This window comes from Phaenicophaeus curvirostris, chromosome 3, assembly GCF_032191515.1.
Source record: "Phaenicophaeus curvirostris isolate KB17595 chromosome 3, BPBGC_Pcur_1.0, whole genome shotgun sequence".
In the NCBI taxonomy this organism is placed as follows: domain Eukaryota; kingdom Metazoa; phylum Chordata; class Aves; order Cuculiformes; family Cuculidae; genus Phaenicophaeus; species Phaenicophaeus curvirostris.
The window spans coordinates 49,170,191-49,187,499 of NC_091394.1; the positions used below are offsets into that span (position 1 = coordinate 49,170,191).

Sequence of the window (17,309 nt, forward strand, 5' to 3'; positions counted from 1 at the left end):
AGGCAGTCTCTTGTCAACATATCATGGCCAATTGTCAATAATACCAGCAAGGCTTCTGATTAAAATACTAATTCAACAAATTTTTGGGGTGTTTCACATAAAGAATGTCCATAGCTACAGACCAGATTCAGTCTTTTTAGTGTGGGGTGGATTTTTTTTTTTTACTTTTTGCAATGAAAACACCATACACCATTGTTATCTTTAATTCCATACTATCTCATCTGACTGCCAGTATAGACTACTACATATTGATAGAATTTCTACTGTTTTCATTTGCTTTGGACTCTTCATGGGAATGTTTTAATCCAAGTTTCCAGTGTTAGATTTCATTCAACTATGAAAACATTCTTGTTGTTATAGGACAGTATGAAATCTCAGTTTTGCAAACTTCAGATCTGAAGTACAAACTGGCATTCATCTGAACAACAAAAGGAAAATAACTATGTTTTCCTTTCATTATTGATAATACGTATTCATTTGCTGACTCCAAGTGTATTGCATAACTGGAGAAAATAGGTGAATATTACACTAAATCTGAATTAACAAGACCCATAAGTGATGTGACATTGCCAGTCAAGGCACAGATCCAGCAGAAACACTTGGAGTAGACCTGCTTTTTAAATCCAGATGCTTTCACGAGGTCCTCTTTAAGTGCACAGAGTGAGCCATGTCCTTTACAGTGATTGTCCAGAAACAAAGCAGAACACCACAGACTGAACAATGAGCTGCCTAGAGCTAGCTGGAAGGAAAAGCCAAGTATGGTGCCCGTGCTTGCTGCATGTGATGCATAGGTACATACGTGCATCAGTGGAGTGTTAGAAGCAACTGAAGGACCTTTGTTGACCTGGGCTCCAGCCTGGGAGGCAGTTGGGCAGGACAAACAGAGAATCAACTCTGGCTTCATTTAGGAAAAGTGACATATGGCATTTTGACAAGTAACTTTAATGGGCAGAAGAAACAGTGAAAAATGTGTGCTATGTTGTGGGAGGGAATGCTTTCTAAAGCAGAAGGTAATGAGTAATGGTCCTCCTGAAAAAGCAAAGTCATTATTGTAGCCTAGGTAAGGTATTTAGCAAGCAATCTGCCATCATCTTGAATACAGAAAGCTACGTTCTGGTTCTGCCTTTGCACACACAGGTCTTTATTTTACTGGCTTATTAGCAATATACAAAGGAGCAGGCATGTAATTCACGAAAGGGTGTCTGGTCTCTCTGAAAACCTTGAGACTTTTTCTGAGTTTTAACTCCATTAACCTCAGTGCAGTTGTACCAGAGATAAGCTTGGTCTGCTTTTTCTTCTGTTGGTTTTGCGGAAGCAATAAAAGCCTGCTGTGTAACTGTGGTACCCTGAGTGAGAAAAACAAGGGCAAAAGTTAATAAAGGAGCACTTGATCGGCTGCACTTTAAAGGTATGAGATCTTTGTGGTTGTTCATGAACAGCAAAAGATACCCTAGATTTACACTTCTAGTAAAAACCCAAATCTTTACATAGCAGCAACATCTATGAGACTGTTTCCTAGGGGCAGCTTATCTCACAGACAAAAAGAGTTAGCAGTAACTCCCGCCCTACACAGGTTTGCAGAATTGGCTTCACTGTCTCAAGATATGGGAAAGAGAGTGCTGGCAAAATAACTCATGAAGCCTCTCCCAGAGTTGGTTCAGATCCATTCTGTTCCCAGTGTAGCAAAAGAGCTAAATAATCTTGTGATTAGAAGAATTTTCTGCCTTTGGCTGTTACTTGAATGCAAAAGCCTATTAGACAAGGTTTGGGGTGGAAGGTGAAGGCTGCCTCTTGCCTTGCAAGCACTTCACTTTTTTGCCACTGGAAGCCACCCCAGGTGCTTTATTCATTGCTCTGCTTTTTCCATTTCAGTATCAATTCCATCAGATAAACAGATTGTCTCAGTGACAAGAAAATTACTCAGACATTACAAAATAAGTACATCAGCCAAAGATCTGCACTTTCTGAATGACCACCCTTTCAGTCTTAATGAGATAGAACACTTTCAAGACCATCTTGAGCGATATGCACCATTATCAAGATGTTTATATTGGATCCACAAAACATTTAGAATTGCGTCTTCAAACTGTTATCTCAGTCTGAAGTTTGCTATCCAGGTGGCAATTCTTAATGATTAAAAGGCACAGGGTAAAAAAAATGTTATTTCTAAGGAGAAATGGCTCATAATAAAATAGAAGGAAGTCTCCTCTCTTTCATCTGAGACTTTAGCAATCAGCCTACCTTTGCCACACAGCATTGTGCTTGGAGCATGAAAATATTGTTAAAAGAAAAGCACTTGGTTCATGAGGAAAATCCACAAAGAGGGATTTCCTCCTTCAGGAGAAAGATTGCTCATGAGTGAAGAAATGTTTGGGGACTGTAGGGAGACTGAAGAACTGGAAGAATGCTGGATTCTACTAGCAGATAGGAGCTCATCCTTCCAATATTTCATAGACTTATAGAATGGTTTGGATTGGAAGGAATCTTAAAGATCATCTAGCTCCAACACCCCTGTCATGGACAGGGACACCTCCCCCTAGATCAGGTTGCTCAAAGCTTCTTCCAACCTAGCCTTAAACACCTCCAGGAATGGAGCATCCATGACTTCTATGGGCAACCTGTTCCAGTGCCTTTTACAGAGCAACAGCAGAGTATAGTGGCAAGCAGGGAAATTTTAAAGTGGGGTTTTTTTGTTTGTTTGATGACAGTGGTGTTTTTTTGGTTCGCTTTATAGTTTACCAGACTTGTTCGTAATTTTAGTTTTCTCCTTTCTGTAACATACTGTTCTCTTCCCCCTAGTTGTAGAAAAAATGGACAATGTGACAGGTGGCCTGGAAACGTCCCACAGAAGATATACAGAAAAGCTCACAGAGGTGGAGAGTGACCTGAAGAAATTAGGTAATCTACACACAAGCAAAGCCCCTTTGTGTTACAGCTTTGGGGTGTTCTCTTGGCAGATAGTGGCAAGAAATATGTATGAAAAATCTCTGAATATGACAAGAAACAGTACTTGATTTCAATTTCTCAAGTACTTGGGAAGACACTTTAGAATAGTTAAGATCAGCTTTACTTAGGATAGCATTTTGAGCATGCTTCAATATTTACAGTTCCCACTGAAGCCACTCTGAAATCATTTATACAAAAATAAACAGACACTTAAAAGTTGTCCTCAGGAGAGAGTCTCTCTGAGGTAGAGCTATAAAACGTAGCAGAAGCTGTTCCACAGCACAAGAGATTCTAAAATGAAAATCTGTCACCCAGTCATGTTTGATGCTGTTTTAGCAATTAAGATTCAAAATCAGAACTAATTTTAAGATGTATGGTAATAATGAACTGTTCCAAACTCTTATGTATGAAGCAAGTTGATTACTTCCATAAAATGTTTCTTAATCATCTCAGAGAATACAGGACACAAGGTTGTTATGAGTTCAGGTCTCCCAAGTGCTATCACAGTTCTTGATTAGCAGGCAAAAGATCATGGACAAGGATTCTACCCACTAACTGTACATTTTTACCTTTCTTCTTTGTCTGGAAAGAAAGAAGAGCTGTTTATTGTCTGTTTATATATACATAGACTTATAGTTTATATAGTTTTTACAGAAATGTTCATATACACATACATGCACATATTTCTTGAAACAAATTTTGTTTAGCTTCATAAACCATATATTGAGATGTATTTCTAGGAAAAAATTGCTTGCAGCTTAATCATAAGTCTTTACAACTTCTCCCCCTCAAAAAATAGCTGGATTCTGAAGTATTTGCACACTGCATTTAGTTCAAAACATGGGGTAACTCAGTGACATGCACTTTTACTGATACATACACAGAAATAAGAAAAGTTATGAGGCAATGTGTGTGGGAGTCACAAAGGTAAGAGAACTAGTCTAGGGCCAGAAGGATAACAGCATGTGGTGAATGAAAGACTGGCCTTCAGGGATTAGCTGTATGTGGACCTGGCAGTTGTCAGAGCTGTGTGAGCAACACAATACAATTTAAGCTGTAACCAAGAGGTAAACATAGAGTCAGAACTGAGAAGATCCTGGAGTGAGACAAGTGGCAGGGAGAGCTGCTGTGCTTGGGAAGATGTCCATCCACAAAAGACTCCATAAACATTTAAGACTGAAGTCTCACAAACCATTATTTGATGTTCGCCATCACGATTCATTCAGACACCACAGAAGAAAGCTTCATCCACAGCTGTGTTCACTGTAGTGTATGAAAACTATTCTGCCTCTCTTGGAGTCATCTGAAAATATGGTCTTGAGACTGCATAATTTATATATGTAGCTATGCTTAGATGAGGACAAAAATATATGGACCATGTGTAGGAAATGAAAGTGAGGTCAAGAAAAGGGCTTTTCCCTGGAATTGAGTGTTGACTGCTTATTTCCTCAGTTTCTGTATCCTGGCTGATGAGCTCTGCAGCCTCAAAAAGCATAATCATACTCAGGCAAGCTCCCAGAAGTAGTCTGTAAGGCAGTGTAAGCAAAAGCAGACATGTTCCTCTAAGATTAAAGGTTTTGCTTGCCTGAAATTCAGAACATGAGGAAACGATAACAGCAAAATAAATGTCATTACAAGCAATAGTAGTATGTTAGAGAGAAAAACAGAAATACATCATATCCTGTCATATCTGGAGTAGCCTTCTGGTGAAGCTCTTGCCTCTAACCCAGATTGTTTTAAAATAGATATTAGAACTGTTTTAAAACTAAATCTAAGATTTTAAAAATGAAACTATATGTACTAAATCACAATTAAGATATTCCACCTGCTAGGAAAAGGAGGAAGAAAACACAAACACCTAAAATTTACCTCTGAGCTTTCAGCAATAGCCAGTTGTAACCTCAAAACATAAAGTTACTGATACCTCTTTAATATTTTGAATTCTGCTTACTGTTCAGTTTTCATTGAGAACACAGGCACTACACGTCTGCGTATATACATCAGTTTCTAATGATAGTTTTTCCTATTTATGATAACGGAATCAGCATCTTGTCCTTCTCAGTAAGACAGAAAGTCTTCATCTCTTTCTGCCTAGTGGCATAACTTTCCTTAGTGGTTTCTCTTTTCTGGAATAGATAGCATAGAAGTCCTATTGACAGACTGTTTTGACAACCTGAGTGCAATTAAAATACACTCTGCTTTTTTATCACATTTTTTTAAAAATTCATCCTAAAGCCTTTCAATTTTTTTCCTGTACAACAGATAACCAAGCTGGACAAAAAGCCATGAATACCAACACTGAACTGTCTGGCTTCAGATCTGACATTCTAGCTCTTCGTCAACAGCTCCATGACATTGCAGAGAAAACTACCAGGAACAAAGATACACTGGAAAAGCTGCAAGAGTCTGGAAGTTTATTAGATGATAGACAGAGCCAAATAAGAAGTGCCTTAGATAGTAACTCTTTCATGATCATCAGTGTCAATAAGACTCTTCAGGCATATACTGGCTATATCAACAATCTTCAACAAGACACGAGTAACATTCAAACAGACTTGCAAAACCAAGTGCATTCTCATAATGTGGTCATCATGAACCTGAACAACTTAAACCTGACACAAATACAGCAAAGAAATCTTATAAGTGTCCTGCAGAAGTCAATGGAAGATACAAGCTTGGCTATTCTAAGAATTAAGAATGACTTTCAAAATCTGCAGCAGGTTGTCCTTCAAGCTCGGAAGGACACTGACTGGCTTAAGGAGAAAGTACAAAATTTACAGACTTTGGCCGCCAACAACTCGGCATTGGCAAAAGCTAACAATGATACACTTGAAGACATGAACAATCAGCTCAGCTCCTTCAGTGGGCAAATGGAGAATATCACCACAATTGCCCAAGCCAATGAACAAAACCTAAAGGATCTCCAGGAACAGCATAAAGAATATGAAAACAGAACTTCTGCCAAATTCAACCAGCTAGAAGAGAGATTCCAGGTCTTCGAAACCGATATAGTCAATATCATTAGCAACATTAGCTACACTGCTCATCATCTACGGACATTGACTAGCAATCTCAATGAGGTCAGGACAACTTGTACAGACACCTTAAGTAAACATTCAGATGAGCTGATTTTTATGAACAGCTCACTAGCCAATATTCGCTTAGACTCTGCATCTCTCAAGGTGCAACAGGATTTGATGAGGTCAAGGTTAGATGTTGAAGTTGCCAATTTGTCAGTAATCATGGAAGAAATGAAGCTGGTAGATTCCAAACATGGCCAGCTCATCAAGAACTTCACTATCTTACAAGGTATGCAGTTCCTCTGTTGATGCCAATAATGGTCTATGCTGAATTTCTGCTTGCATTATTTCTTTAGTTTTGTGAAAGGTAGTGCGTGCTGATACAGAGTTTTCCATTGTCTAATCCTAAACTTCGGAAATATACATGTAGCTTGAATATTCATTACTATTTTTCCTATGCCTCCTCTACATACATGTTATGAAAGAAGGTTCTGACTTAGCAAAATTTTATTCTGAGTGACTGACTAACTTGATCTGCTTTTGATTTTGTTTCTAAAATAAGCTAGTGAAGGTGTGGGACCTCAAGAAACCAATCGCTGCTAAGGAGGAAATGGCTAAGAAATATACATTGGCCTGTTCCCAGAAAGGTCCACCCTTACTGAAAAACAAGTTGCTATTTCACTTTAAGCCAGTTGTTCGTCTGCCAGAAAACATCCTACTTTGCTTAGTTTTTAATCTTGGGGTATTTTATTTTCTCCAGAAATAAATAGCATCAGGTTTAGGAGGTTTCTCCCAGCCAAGTATTATCCCAAATGAAAAGAACACTCATATTTCCAACCTGATGTGAACCAGTCAGCCCCAAAACTCTAATCACAAATATAAATCCATCACTCCAAATAAACTAAGGCTGAATTACAGCCAAGATTACATGTTAGTAACCTTAACCTTTCTCATTTCATTCAGGCCAAAATTATTCCAGTTTAGGAATTTATCTATGGAGGAGTTTAAATTAGGGGTGGGAGTGGGGTGTATTGGCAAGGCGTTTGCTCATCCATTGTCAGAATCCGAAATGATTTTGTTATTTATTGCTGTCACAATATTGCCACTTCCTATCGTGGGTATTGTTCTCTGTCCTGTTATAGTTGGCCAGTTAGTGACTAGTATTTCTGGCCTTTCCACAGTTGACCTGTTGTTCAGTATCCTTCATTTTGTCTCTTTTTGACAATCCTTTATAGACAGAGCAGCAAACAGCATCATTGCAGGAGAGATTCCTGTAGTCCATGAGTAGATAGAGATGGGACTAGAAGGAAAAGGGATCATAGCAGAGTGAGGGAATGGGAACATCAACATGCAGGACCACATGCATCAACAGCGTGAAGTGTGCCTTGCAGGGACTGGAGCCTCAGCTGATCACCTGGCTCATGGTGTCACTGTCCAGTTCACAAGACAAAGTGCATCAGGTTATTTTCTTCTGTATCCTGTATTTCATGGAGGCTCAGGAAAGAGCATTGGTATCCATGACAAGTAGTGTTCCACTGGTCCATACTGGGACCAGTGCTGTTTAATATTTTCATTGATGATATGAACAGCAAGACTGAGTGCACATGCAGGAAGTTTGCAGAAGACACCAGGTTGAGTGGTGCAGTTGTCACATCAGAAGGACGTCTCTGGATGTCATCCAGAGAGACCTGGATAAGCTGCAGAAGTGGGCCTGTGCAGACCTCATGAGGTTCAACAAGGCCAAGTGCAAGGTCCTACACCTCAGTCAGGGCAGTCCGCAGTTCCAATAGAGGATGGGGTACAACATGATTGAGGGCTGCCTTTCAGAGAAGGACTTGGAGGTGCTGGTTGATGGGAAGCTCAACAGGAGTCAGCTTACAGCCCAGAAGGCCAACCGTATCCTGGGCTACATCAAAAGAAGAGTGGCCAGCAGGTTGAGGGAGGTGATTCTCCCTCTCCGCTCTCGTGAGACCCCCACCTGGAGTGTTGTGCCCAGTTCTGGAATCCCTGTTGTTCATCCTGGAGAAGAGAAGACTCTGGGGATACCTTATAGCAGCTTCCAGTGCCTGAAGGAGGCCTGAAGGAAAGCTGGGGAGGGAATTTTTACAAGGGCACGTAGTGATACGATGAAGGGGAATGGCTTTAAATTGGAGGGGGAAAGATTTAGATTAGACATTAGGAAGAAATTTTTCACCGTGAGGGTGGTGAGGCACTGGCACAGGTTGCCCAGGGAAGATGCCCCGTTCCTGGAGGTGTTCAATGCCAGGTTGGATGGGGCTTTGGACAGCCTAGTCTGGTGAGAGTTGTCCCTGCCCATGGTAGGGGAGTTGGAACTGCATGATCTTTAAGGTCTCTTCCAACCTAAATAATTCTGAGTCTATAATGCCTGAGAAGCAGAGGTGTGCTTTTACAAGCACTGCTCAAAGCAACTGTAAGCCTGGTTTTCACAATGCTGAATGTCCAGCATTGATGGTCTGAAATATGTTAAACAAAGACCCTGCACACACTTATTGTTTTGTTTTCTGTCCGTATTCCCACTTTACATGCTTATATTTTTTCAGGCCCTCCTGGTCCAAGGGGACCTAAAGGTGACAGAGGCCCTCAAGGTCCTCTTGGCCCTGCTGGCTTAAAAGGACAAAAAGGAGAGAAAGGAGAACCAGGACCACCAGGACCTGCAGGTGATAAGGGCCCACCTGGGCCAGCTGGGCCACCAGGAGAAAAAGGAGGGAAGGGTTCAAGAGGATCGCCTGGCTCCAAAGGTCAGAGAGGTTCCCCAGGCAAGACGGGTCTGCCTGGACCAAGTGGAGACCCAGGACCACCAGGTCCACAGGGCAAAGATGGGCCACCTGGGCCTCAAGGCCCACCAGGATTTCAAGGTCTGCAAGGAACTGTGGGAGAGCCAGGGGTACCAGGACCTCGAGGACTACCTGGGCTACCTGGAATCCCTGGGCTGCCTGGTCCAAAGGGCCCACCTGGTCCACCAGGTCCACCAGGTCCAGGGATGCTAATGGCACTGCAAAGTGAACCTACGTCAGTACCTGAGGCTAACGGTAAGCTGTCAACACACCACATGCATCTCTTACTGAGCTACAAATATATGTAGTGGAGGGTGCTCAGCACATAATTACTGGTTCAGATAATCTCTGCTGCCCTAGACTAAATCTCTGGGATTTATCACAAAGGGTCTTGTTAAACGAAGCCATACCTGTTGGACTTCCTTCTGATGGCCTGAAACAGATTTAATTTAATGTTTATGGCTAAAGAAAAGGTCACAGTAGTAAAAGTAATAAATAATTCTCTTGACCACACAGTTTAGCCTTGATTTCACAGAGTTAGGATCCTAATAAGTAAATTCCCAAACTGTATGTAAGTACTTTAAGTGGCAACTTGCTGTAGATAAGTATGGGATTCTGTGCTTATTATTGGCCCTATGCAGAAAGATACCACTGATCCCTTATCAGTAACTGGTTTAACACAAAAAAATTCACATCATAGGCTGTTCTCCTCATTGGAAGAACTATACAGAAAAGTGCTACTACTTTTCAACTGAAAGAGAAATTTTTGAAGAGGCAAAGTTATTCTGCGAAGACAAGGCATCACGCTTGGTTATCATAAACAACAAAGAGGAGCAGGTAATTACTTTCTGTTTTTCAAGGAGCGAGTTTGAAGTTATTTAACTAGCAGGCAAATGGGGAGCTGAGAGCATGATTAATTCGTGTGGTGAAGTAGACACAGTGATTGGCTCCAGTTAGTGTTTTGTCCACCCTTTGCCTTCTCAGCAGCTTCTCCATGTGCAGAAGAGCAGTGTGAGCAGAGCTTGTGCTGACCCTTAAGGCAGTGGGCACAGAGCAGGCAGAAAGGCTGGCAAAAATTCTGAGAGTGTTGAACCTTTAAAGAGGGAGTCCATTCTGCCTTGCATATTGTCCAAAATGTATTTTTTGCAGTGATGAATATAATTTAATTTTAAATTCTGTGATTTAAACGTGCAGCCTAAGACTACTGTATCCAAAAAGAAAGTAATTTTAATCTAGCTATAAATCTAGCTATACATTCACTACTGTTCAACATAATTATTTCGTGGCTACATAACAGGGGGGATGTCAATATACAACTGCTTACTCTTAGGGTTTTTTCAGTTTGTATCTATAAAACATTGGCTGTGACTTTGTCAACCTAATTTTCATGCCTAGCTCTCTACCTTGCATGCAAACACTGTGACAGATTCTAGTGTGGGCAAGGGGTCGCCAGGCCAACTCCTGAAACATCTTCAGCTTAGAAAAATTCCTCTGGCCCTTTCTATTCTGATAAAAAGATGCTCATGAAACCAGAGTATGTTATTGACTCCAAGACAGTTGTGTGTGTTTGCTATGGACTAAGATCTTTCTTCCACAGCAATGGATAAAAAGACAGATTTCTGGGAAAGGCAGCTTCTGGATTGGACTAACAGATTCGGAGAAGGAAAATGAATGGAGATGGCTGGATGGATCCTTACCAGTTTACACGTATGTAAATAAAAAAAAAAAAATGGTGTTTATTTTCTGCAGATGCTACCACTCTTGCTGACACTTCTAAAAGCATCATCTAGAAATTATCCAATGGATCTAGAGGGCTGTAGATGCCAACTAAATAATCGGTTATTGAAGATGCTGTTGAACTGGGTTTTTTTTCTCTCTCTTCTCCATGCACAAGGCTTTCTTTTCTTGCCAGGAAGAAAATTGAATGTTGAATGAAAGAATCACAGAACTACATAGCGCAGTCTGTCTTGCCAAAACATTTGCTCTGACTTTTATTACAAAGTTGAGATGGGAAGCACAGGCAGTTTTGCTGTCTTGGTTTGAATTTTCCTTATTTGCATTACAACTGGCTAAAAATAGAGTGCTCTTTCTGATAAAAAGTGACCAGCCTTTAGATAAAGTCCAAATCCAAGTGGAAAGCATTAAACATAAGGAAAATGCATTAAATGAAGGTGTCTAAGCTTTGGCCAGTTGAGAACTGAATTGGCAGCTCTCCAGGAATCCTAGGGCTACACTGAATTTACCCTAAATGGAACAGATTGCAACCACCCAGATTTATAATACTGAGGAGTGGACTAAAGAGTTTATGCTCCAGAAAAACAGGCTACAGTCAGTCAGATGTTACAAAATTATTAGCTGTGATCTCATTGGTGTTCATTTTGATGAGAAACATGGAAAAGGTCAGATGTGTTTCAAATTCAGCCATAATATTTTTCCCTTTTAATCCCTCCCTGTTTTCCACTATCTTTCTCTTAATGGCAGCACTGTGAGTGGCTCCCACTTCAGCCACTGCTTTCAATAGGTTTCCACCACACTGTGGTTTTAGGTGCCCTGTTGTAACCTCAGAGCTGACAGTTTGTGATTTTCAAAGTATTTCATTACTTCTGGAAAGCCGTGTGTCCTCCCAGGTGCCTGGTCAGATGCTCTGTGTCAGGCAGGCGTGTTTTTCAGCCGAACACGGAACATATCAGCCAGTAATCACAAGCTCCCTTCAACAACCTGTTTCTTCAGGAAAATGAAGCTTTTAAGTCCTGAAGTTGGAAGTGTTTCTCACTTGTTAAACAAAAACAGGATGAGGAAACACTTGCTGCAATTTTTTTACATGCTGCATTAAGTTTCACCATCAAAGCTAATGATCTCAGAAGATACATATGGAGTATATTCCTTACAAGTCAAAAAATTCACTTCTGATCCAAATACGGGTCCATAAAACAGGTGAGTCTTGGCTGCGCTTCCCAAGAGGCCCATCTGAGTGCAGTTAGAGGGCTGAGCACCTTTTCAACGAGTGATGACAAGTTGCTGCCATCCTGGGTAGCACTTGTGAGCCTGCCAGCTTTTCTCAGTCCCATCTGCTACCAGGAATGCACTGCACAGGTTTTGCAGGATTGGGATAATACCCATGGGGCATGGAGCACTCCCACTATATGTGCCTGTACATTCAGAAACTGAAATAAAGTTCGTCAGTCTAATTTTAGGTGTCTGAGTTTTGGCAGCCTGAGGCCAAATAGATTCTCTTCTCTGTAATACATCTGTTTTCCATTTTCAGCAAGTCATGTATTGTTTGTTTCAACATGTATTTCCCTTTCAAAACAGATCTCGTGATGTTTTCTTTAATTTCTTGTGGTGAGAAACAGTCATATGTGCTGTGTTGTGCAATCATATCTCTTGCTTTTTGGTTGAAAGGAACTGGAAAACTGGGCAACCTGATAACTGGAGCCATGGGCATGGGCCAGGGGAAGATTGCGCTGGCTTAATCTATGCTGGGCTCTGGAATGACTTCTACTGTGAAGATGTTAACAATTTTATTTGCGAAAAAGACATGGACAAAGGTAAGCAAGATGCTTGGTTTGATTATTTCATCCTACCTCTACCAGGCCAAATTCAAGTAAATTTTTGATAGCTAGAGGAGAAAAGATCCGGGCATAAGATTAGGCACTATGGCAGTGCCTTTTTGAGGAAGAAGGGGAGTCATTTGGGGCACTTCTGCTCAGATCCAGCCCAATGTGGGCTTCTCTAGCACTCTGCACAACACAGACACAGTATTTATTGCAATAAATCTTGTGCTCTTTCACTACAAGAAAAGAACAGCCTTCAAGCTGGTCAGAGGCGTAGCATACTCTGCATCTTGATTATCACCTCTAGACTTCAAACACACCTAAAACTTCAAGAATGATTTAGCTCATGTTCTCCAGACCCTGGCAACACTGGCAGATGTTTTTATAGGCTCAGTGGCCATGTGGCAGGTGATTGCCATGGGACATCTCATTCTGATTATACAGGCATTTCTGCAATGGCAGGGGGAGATGGTTCACATGGCTGTTTAGAACCTAGAACCTAGACCTGTCTGCACAGGGCTAGGTGATATTTCTGTTCATGGTGGAACTCTGCCCAAGACCTTATCTGCTCCATACAATCTGTTTAAACATTGCTTTGCCAAGAGTTGCCTGACTGCTCCAGTTGCAAACATGTAGACTGAATTTCAGTGAAGGCAGATGGAAATGTCAGCTAGAGCCAAAATTACATCCCATCCACAAAAAATGCTCCCCTAAAAAACAAAACAAAGTCTTGAATAAGCTTTATGAATGTACAACTCTGTTTGGGTGTCTAGAGCACAGGATTGTGTGTAAGTAACAATGTAATTTGGCCTTGTTTTCCTACATGCGTTTGTTGTTCCAGGAAAACTTCATACTTCGCAAATATTTATCCTCCAGAACTTACAGGATGGGAATATGAGTCCAACTAAATCTTTTTCATACCTTGATCTCTGTCAGTTTTCTTTTTGGAAATATATTTAATCTTGCTGGGCTTTTTACATTCTTTTTTTTTTTCTCTTTGTTTTTCTCTCTTACTGTAGGGCAAATATTTGGAGCATAATAGGCTGTGACTTTACAGATACCTACATATTATGGAAATTTACTTAAAGACGAAGAAAATCCTGAGAGAGAACAACATTGCCTACCAAAATTGAGAGGGGGAAAAAAACAAAAGCAAGCACTGAAAACTGGTTTAAAAGCATAAAGGAATACAGCAGCAACTCTTCTCCAGCGTCCTGTAATTATTTGAGGCCTTTTGACCCACAGCATCAGGATATACAGTTGGACTAATTCTGTTATATATTTTCTTCCCAACCAGTAACCATATATGTAAGCAACTTTTGTCTTCTGAGAAAAGACATTCTGTCAATCTGAGAAAGACTATTGGTCACTCGTATAGAAAAACATACCAACTGTATAAACAGTATGTTTCATTTGCTAAAATCCCAAATGTAGGAAAATTATACAAATACACGAATATATAGATTTTATATAAATATATATATATAGTCCAACTCTTATCAATAATATGGAATATACTTTTAAGAGCTTTTTAAAACTTTGTATTTTTGTACAAAATATTGCTTTTTACAATTGTTCTCTTTTTTTACTGACTTTTTTACAAATATAGTGCACAGGGGCCAAAGAAAACAGTAAAGGTACTAATAATTCATTAAGTTTTGCTGTCAGGCCTAGCTCAGCTATAGAGAAATATTTTTCCAGTTAGAAATACTTGTACTTTCCCAGATGATTTGTTCTGGTTCAATAACTTTTAAAGCAGATTTTAGGTAGTGTTTTCCTTACTATATGCAGTCTAGCCTGCATGTGTAACAATTGAGTTAACTAAGGAGTAAATACTCATTATAGCTCTGATCACAGCCAGAGTTCCACTGGGGTACTATGCAAAGACCATATTAATAAAAGCTTTTCCTTCCTGCCTGCCTTCTTTCCTTCTTTCCAGCCTATCTGCCTGCCATTTCTGCCTGCCTTCTTTCCTGCCTGCCTTGTTTTGCCTGCCTTCCTACCTTTCTTCTTTCCATCCTGCCTGCTTTCCTGCCACCCTGTCTTCCTGCCCTCCTTCTCCTCATGAGAAATGCCACAGAAGTAAATCTCAGAATCTTTAGAATTATTTTGAAATGTTTTCATTCCTTCTCCCTTCTTGTGAGGAATTCTACCTCAACAGGCGCTACCCACATTGCAAGTCAAGCCTAAATGAAGGATTTTATGAAAACAGAAATGAAGGAGCTGCCCACACTGAAATATGTTTCTTTTTCAAAATTTGGTAAGAAAAATATGCCATACTCTGAAAAGTCCAATCAATTTGCATTTATCCAAAGGGACTTGGAAATCAATGTCTGTTTTCCTGGACTAGTACTTCTCTCTCAAACAAAATAGAAAATAAAATATGCTGCAAATCAGAAAGCAGTGTGGCTAATAACATATCATCACCCAGCCAGTTTCCTCCATGGTCTCATGAGCTGTGGTCTAGGCAGCAGTGCTGCTTATCAGGAATTAAAAAAAAAAATGAGCAACTAGTTCAAGTTCATTAGCAGAAAGCCTGTGTCAGATCTCAGTCTTTCATACTCTGCATGGCCACATGCTGTACCATGAAGGAACTTGTTTTGGCTTCTTGGGAAGAAGAGTTGTTTTTCCATTGCCTCCTGACCTGCCGTTTACCTTGGCTGAATGCAGATAAGTTCCTTGAAATACTCCAGCTCTGTTGGAAAGACACAAGATTTTGTACTTCAGATTTCCAAATATTGCTCCTAAGACCAACTAATTAAATACCATTTCTTTCCTACATCCCACACTTCCTCCAGTGTTCATTTTGAGGGAGGGAGGGAGGCTTCTGATTTTATTTATAGTTTGCTTAAAGAAAATACACAAAACGTTACATTTGGGAATCTGTCCTGTAGTACATATTAGATAGGAGACAGAAGAAACATGAAAATTGCATATGTTTAATAAAAAGTGAGACGTGTGTATTACAGCTGCAGAAATCATCTGTCCCCATCTTGGAGGCAGGGCTTTTCTTCAGACAATCTGCATTTCCTGAGACTTTCCTTTTGGCTTTTTCATCAGGTTTTGAATACATGTTTCTGTTACGCATCCTGCCATGCTGTACTTGGGAGTTTTGTGTAGATACATACTGTAGTGTTTACATGTATATTTAGACAGTGTCAGTGAAGATAATGTCAAAGTGCTATTTTTGGATAACAAGGTACAAAACTATTACTTTTTATGCCCAGAGAGCCTTACAAACCCTGCTGAGTGGTGCTTTGCAGAACCACACTGTGTTAGAAGCACTGCTACCTTTGTTTTGAATGTTGGTGAAGTGAGCTCATTCTGAGCATCTGCCACATTAAATGAAGTTCTTCTTGCTTTTTGCTGATGTGATAGACTTCTGTCCACAAAAGAAGTTCATGAGAAACCTCTGTATAAGCCCCAGCTACACTATTTCCTCACTCTGATTTCATCCCTCTCTTCCTTCAGCAATGGCAGTGATGGGATATCAAGACGAGATGATCCAAGAGTCATCTAGTGTCTTCCTCTCCCTCTAAAGAGGTTTTCTGTGTAGGAGCGATCAACAGCCGTAGCTGCAGTTATGCCTGCGTACAGTTACAGAAGTGCCTGTTTATTAGCAATAGCTGCTTAGCTTGTTGCAAACTAGCAGAGCAGCTATGCCAAACTGCAGGCAGTTGGGTGGCTTTAGCATGGAAATGACCACTGAACTAGGACAGTTTAAGGATAGAACTTGTTTATGAATTCAATACTCATTTCAAAGTGAATTTGAATGCTGGGTTTTGATTATCTGTAATATCACACTAATTATCCACACTTAACTGAGAAGCGAAACATGCCTGGGCTCAAGCTGTCTGTTTGAAGCAAAGAGTGTAGCTGTTAGGAAAAACTGGCTGGAGAGGGATGCTGCAGTTGCGTGCCTGGCATGTTCTGTCATCCTTAAAATCTGGCCTGAGCAGCCGGGGAGGCTGAAACAGACCATCCTTCTGATCCAGTATTGGTGCATGAGGGAAACAGAGGTGTCAATTTCCAACAAAGATTGAAGTCATTGGGAGAATTGGGAGAGCGTTAAGACAGTTCCGGAACCTGTCAGAGAAAAGAGAGATTGGCAGGGATGCAAGAAGGACACCAGAAAGGGCCAAGAAATTGTCAGAGCCAAGAAAGTCAGAGCTGCCACATGGGGTCTGGAAAACATCCCCGTTAAATCTGCTTTCTGTATGGTTTTGAGTGATAATGCAGTTTGAATGGAAAGTTTTAGAAGATAGGAAATCATTTTGTCCCAGCTCAAGTTTTGGCTTTCCTCTCATGTACAAATATGGTAACTTGGCATACTGAGTATACATGTCCATCATCCTTTTTCTTGTTTTACATCAGACTAAATGCAAGTTTATATACCCTGGCAAGCACTGGGACTATTGCAGGAAGGGAGGGAAGACAGAGAGGGTGCAAGGTTGTGATTTACATCCAGTGCTGGATTTCTTAATGTCATTTCTGACTTCTTTTATTAATTTATTTGGAAACATCTTCAGCTGATTAGAGCAGATAAATCTCAAAGTTTTCTCCCCTTTGATGTCTATATAAAACACCTGCAATGTTCCAATAAAGGAAGGACTAAGCAGAGACATGGAAGTGAATGTGGTTTACTCTGTGTGTGCTTGTATAACCAAGAGAGATGTGGAGATGGGAGAGATGTGGAGATGGAAGTGTTTGTAGGTATTAAAGTCAAACTGATGAAAACAATTTTCATTAAAGACTTTCTTGTCACTTACACTGTCCTAGTTCTAAGCATGACTGTGGCTATTTTATCCCTTAATTGCAGTTTTAGTGTATTGTTCTTGCAGGACCTAGGTGCTAGAACCTTGGTTTTAAAGGCCTGAGCTGAGCAGGAATTCCCTCTTGCAGTTCACCGTCCTAGCAGAAGCACACAAAGCACATCAGTTGGGCCTCCAAGTGAATGATGCCGTCACTCAAATAGAGCAGGAGCAGTCCCTAGA

The 17,309-nt window shown here is 40.5% G+C and overlaps 1 protein-coding gene across 1 annotated transcript in view; it reads left to right on the forward strand.

Moving 5' to 3' along the window:
• Window positions 1-17,100, forward strand: part of COLEC12 (collectin subfamily member 12) — a 104,881-nt gene extending 87,781 nt beyond the window's left edge. Inside the window, exons 4-10 of the mRNA XM_069853939.1 lie at window positions 2,800-2,898; window positions 5,209-6,255; window positions 8,528-9,016; window positions 9,462-9,598; window positions 10,359-10,468; window positions 12,164-12,309; window positions 13,335-17,100. Coding sequence (XP_069710040.1) covers window positions 2,800-2,898; window positions 5,209-6,255; window positions 8,528-9,016; window positions 9,462-9,598; window positions 10,359-10,468; window positions 12,164-12,309; window positions 13,335-13,354 — 2,048 coding nt within the window. The 3' untranslated portion in view covers window positions 13,355-17,100. The remainder of the gene's footprint in view (window positions 1-2,799; window positions 2,899-5,208; window positions 6,256-8,527; window positions 9,017-9,461; window positions 9,599-10,358; window positions 10,469-12,163; window positions 12,310-13,334) is intronic.
• Window positions 17,101-17,309: the final 209 nt, after the last annotated feature.